The 4,431-nt window shown below is 36.2% G+C and overlaps 1 protein-coding gene across 1 annotated transcript; it reads right to left on the bottom strand.

Moving 5' to 3' along the window:
• Positions 1 to 1,514: 1,514 nt before the first annotated feature.
• Positions 1,515 to 2,695, bottom strand: LOC103409586 (protein LURP-one-related 12). Its single transcript, XM_008348402.4, has 2 exons — positions 2,322 to 2,695; positions 1,515 to 2,078 (listed from the first exon to the last, which is right to left on the bottom strand). The coding sequence occupies exons 1-2, from the start codon at positions 2,544 to 2,546 to the stop codon at positions 1,677 to 1,679; spliced, it is 627 nt and encodes a 208-aa protein (XP_008346624.1). The 5' UTR covers positions 2,547 to 2,695; the 3' UTR covers positions 1,515 to 1,676.
• Between the last annotated feature and the right edge of the window lie 1,736 nt (positions 2,696 to 4,431).

Here is a 4,431-nt window from a genome sequence, read left to right on the forward strand (position 1 = left end):
ATGTGCAACATAATGTGGTTCAAATTCGCTTTTAGTGAGAATCAAACTTAAGACCTCTCACTTATAAGTGAAGAAAAATATCACTAGAGTGTAATACTAAATGGTGCATCAGACCAATTTTTGGTGCAAATGAAATCACTTAGAACCAAATTGTTATTTGGAATGCACAATACTTGGCTCCTTACATGTATCATTCTTCACTTACATAACGACTTTTTGTCATTTTATTGTACAAAACGTCATAATCTGAATTGTTTATTCTCTTTTATTATCTAAAAATTGTTTCTTAAAAAAATCATTCGATTAAAGAGGTTGTTTAGCTACTCATATGTGTTAAACAAATTGATTGTTATGGTAACAAATAACTTCCTCATAATGAACTGTCAATTTCTTTGATTCATATGGATGATTAAATGTTTTTTTCAAATTGAATCAATTTTTTTGACGGTTATCTTTAAACAATGATTATGGAAATGAATGGGTTCAAATATGACTTTCTATGGTAAAATGATGACACATCACTATCTATAAAAGAAGGAATGCCGACTTACATATGAGAAATCAAGCAATTACCACTCAAGATGCCATAATATAATGTTTAACGTTTTTTTTTTTTTTTTTGAAATAGAACAATATTTAATTAGTTGGAGAAAGGTCATTACAGAAATATATTCATAAAGAATTTAAGTCCACAATAGTCATTTCAAACTAGATTTAAAAATATTATAGTACATCATTAGTAATTGCAATAAGCAGACTTTCAACATCGACTAACCGTGAATCATAAGATTACAAGGTTCAATATGAACGCTAAACTTGTGTTACACAGAGATGTGAGAACGAAATCTATCCAATCGTATTCAGATAGGGGGTACGATGGCTATAGTCTACCCGCATGACCTAATCACCGCCATGAATACATAACACCAAGTATAGTAGGCTCAATAAATCAAACAATTATACCCTTTATACTTAGATCTCAAAGAGATCGTACACACCAATACGAAAACTTGAAAGAAAAAAAAATTCTGAAGAGAAAAATAAAAATCAGCGAACTCCTCATGAGTTTTTAAAAATTATTTACATAATCATAATTGAAAGGACAAAATAGTGTCATGAATGCACATCCTCCTAATATCTCAAAGAGAACCATAGTGTTATACCGACTAAACTCTAAACCTCTGGAAACTCGAAAAATTTCATGGCTTGCAGCCCTAAACCTATGTTGAAGGTGCCAATTAAAATTAAAATCTTGTGTTAGTTGTGTGCGTAAGGCAAAAGACGTCGACTACCAACTTGTTTCACGACAATAATTTGACGCCAAATACAAACTTACGGGACGGGGAGAGAAGGAAAAGACAGAAAAAAATATTAACAAGGATTTTTATGATGGTTATGTTGAATTTGCCATTTTTTATAATATAAACATGTTGATCTTGCCATCACCATAGTCAACCCTGCAAATCAGTTTGACACTTCACGTGCACTTTCCCGAACCCACTTGAGCGTTTGAGTGAGATAACAAAATACATTCTAAATTATTAAAGTTCAACAAAATACAATCAAGATCTACGCCCAAAGACAGGAGGTCCCCTGTCCGCCGAAAACTCCAGATACTTAGCTGACAGTTAAACCACTCCAAAGCACCTAACCTCACAACAACACTTCTTTGCTCTCTAATCTTCGGCGGTGGGTTCCGCCTCCTCCACAACATCATCATCAAAAACGTTATCGTCGCCGTTGATCTGATCAAGCACGAGCACCACTCCCATGGCAAACGCCCCATCGAATCCAGGCTTGAGACAGAGAGAGAAAACATCCTTCCCGAGCACCACGTGGGTGGAGGCATCCACTTTGCGTCGGATCTCAGCCACCGGTTCCTTCTCTGCATTGAAGATCGTGCAGCAGCGCTGCGCGAACGAGCCCTCGATATGGTACTCCTCCCCTGGATCTCCGAACACCTCCACCGTCACGTTCGACCGTCCGATTATGGAGGACCGCCGTACGCTGAAGATGGGCTTTTGGCCGTCCGTTCTCTCACCCACAAAGCCTTCCCACCGTTGATGCAGACTCGGTCTCTGTTAAAGTTTTCAACAACAAAATATTAGAACTCGAGTTGACTCACTGAGTGTTAAATCGTTTTCATGGACGGGCTTCCAAAATAAGCAAGCGAAAACGGAAGTGAATTAAACCCAATTCTCGAATCGGAAAGCAAAATTATTGCCAGCGCACGTGCATGGAATTCAGCAACGAAAACTATTAACTCGCTGAGTTAACTCAGTGAGTCTACTCGCTTAATTGGTGGTTTTGTTTTTACGTACCTTTCGGCGTACAGTGAGAAGGCAGCGGCCTTGGGGGTCCATGAGGACGAGTTCGCTGCTGTCGTGGGCGTCGGGGGCGTAAGAGTCGACTCGGAAGACCATCTGGCCTTTGCAGTCGTAGACGGTGAAGCCGTCGCCGGGGAAGAAGATGGAGGTTTTGGAAACGGTGAGGTGGGTATCCTGATCAAATACGAACGCAGGTTCCACAAGCACCCGCTCTTTCATTTTCTTCTGAATTTTTGGGTGTTTTGAGGTGCTTGATGCGAATCTGTGAGTGGGGAAATATGGACGTTGTGAAGAGGAAGAGAAGAATATTAGAGACTTTGAAGGTAAGAAAAGTTAAGGGGACGGGGAGTATTTATACTGAGAGAAAGGGACGGGAGAAAACTTAGACTATAGTAAATTATAACGCTAACTATTGTCACGGCGTTTTACTTACTGTCACCGCCACACATGTATTTATCAGTTCATTCTTTTTATTAAATTAAATGTATATTCTTCAAAAATGCCACTCTTATACTATTTTTGAGGAAATTAAAATGCCCCACTCTTTTTATATATTTTTTTATTAAATATTTGATTAGACCGCTTTGACTAATAATTACCTAAATATTTTTAAATTTATTTATTTACATGTCATTAGTTTAATTTTTAAATGGAAAATGTTATATGTTGATTTCCTACTTTTAAGGGTATATTATTAACATCCGTTGACTATTAAATGGATATTAACTATTAAATCATCAATATTATATGCCACTTTTTAAGGGATATTATTAATGGATATTAACTATTAAATGAATATAAAGTATTAAATCATCAATATTATCTCTTAAATTTTAAATTTTGAACATTTTTTTTTTTGGAAATTTTCATGAAAAGGGTTTGGATTAAGTTTATCTTAATAAAAAAAAAAAAACCATGCTATAACTTTATTTAATGAAAAAGATTTAAATTTTAATTAAAAAACTCTTAAATTTTAATAAAAATGACAAAAAAAAAACACCTAACACGCAGACCTGCGCCCCTCATGGTACTATACTGTTTATGAAACTTACTACACTATTTAGGAAACTTAACGGTACTATACTATTTATGAAACTTAACGGTACGACACTGTTTATGAAACTTAACGGTAAATGCTCATCCCAAATTTTCAAGTTCTTTCACCAGAATGCAATAAAAAGATCAAAAAAAAAAACATGGTAGAGATCAATGTCCACGTCGTTAAAGTCATGCATGGCTAATAGCTCAATACCATTACTAGAATAATGGGTGATGAATCCAACAATGTTGTCAATAATGTTGCCCCACCCCTACCCCCAACCATCCTAACCCACACCTGACCGACTCCTTCCCAATCATACCTCCTCATATGTGATTCTGAATCGAATGAAACCCTTTTCAATTTGAAATTTTAATTTTAGAGGAATAAAATATGCTTGGATTATGTCCAAGGGTTATGCAACTGAAAGATTGGTTGGGTGCTATTTGCATGTGCCTTTAGTTAGGTTTTTTTGTTTTTTGTTTTCTTTCTCATGTCCTTATCATTAAATAAAATTATATAATGATTTTTAGTTCAAACTCAAAGTTTTGAAACTCTTTTCATTAGTTTCCTTTTTTTTTTCTTCTGTTGTAGCTCGCTTTCACTTGTGCATTATGTTGATGCACAAAACCGGAGGGGTCTTGGAACAACGTAAATCCGACCGTGAATCTGCAAGAAATGTAAAGAACACAAGATGTATCGTGGTTCACCCTAATGTTTGGGCTACGTCCACACTGATATTGTATTTCTCTAAGAGGATTGTGAGGGAGAGAGCCTCTGTAATGAATAAGAGAGACTTTGAGAGGGTGAGAGTCAGGCCTAAGAATTGGCCTCCCCTAATGAGGAGAGTGAGGGGTCCTTTTATAGAATAAGGGTTCCTCACTTATTACATATTTGCCTCTTCATTTATTACATAATTACATTTGAGTCCCCCGAGTATTTATACGAGATCTAAATGTGGAGGCCCTAAGTATGGTACAAATAGTACTCCCCCCAAGTCTTCAATTAAGAGAGTCTTTTGGCTGGAGACTTGAAATTCAATCTATGTGTGGGCTGAAGTAACTA

The sequence above is a fragment of the Malus domestica genome, chromosome 17, assembly GCF_042453785.1.
Source record: "Malus domestica chromosome 17, GDT2T_hap1".
In the NCBI taxonomy this organism is placed as follows: domain Eukaryota; kingdom Viridiplantae; phylum Streptophyta; class Magnoliopsida; order Rosales; family Rosaceae; genus Malus; species Malus domestica.

What these genes read in the sequence shown, in the direction of transcription:
- LOC103409586 (XM_008348402.4), bottom strand. Translation starts at nt 2,546, where the DNA reads ATGAAAGAGCGGGTGCTTGTGGAACCTGCGTTCGTATTTGATCAGGAT. An exon ending in TTCTCACTGTACGCCGAAAG is followed by an intron (nt 2,079 to 2,321) that starts GTACGTAAAAAC and finishes AAACTTTAACAG; the next exon opens with AGACCGAGTCTGCATCAACG.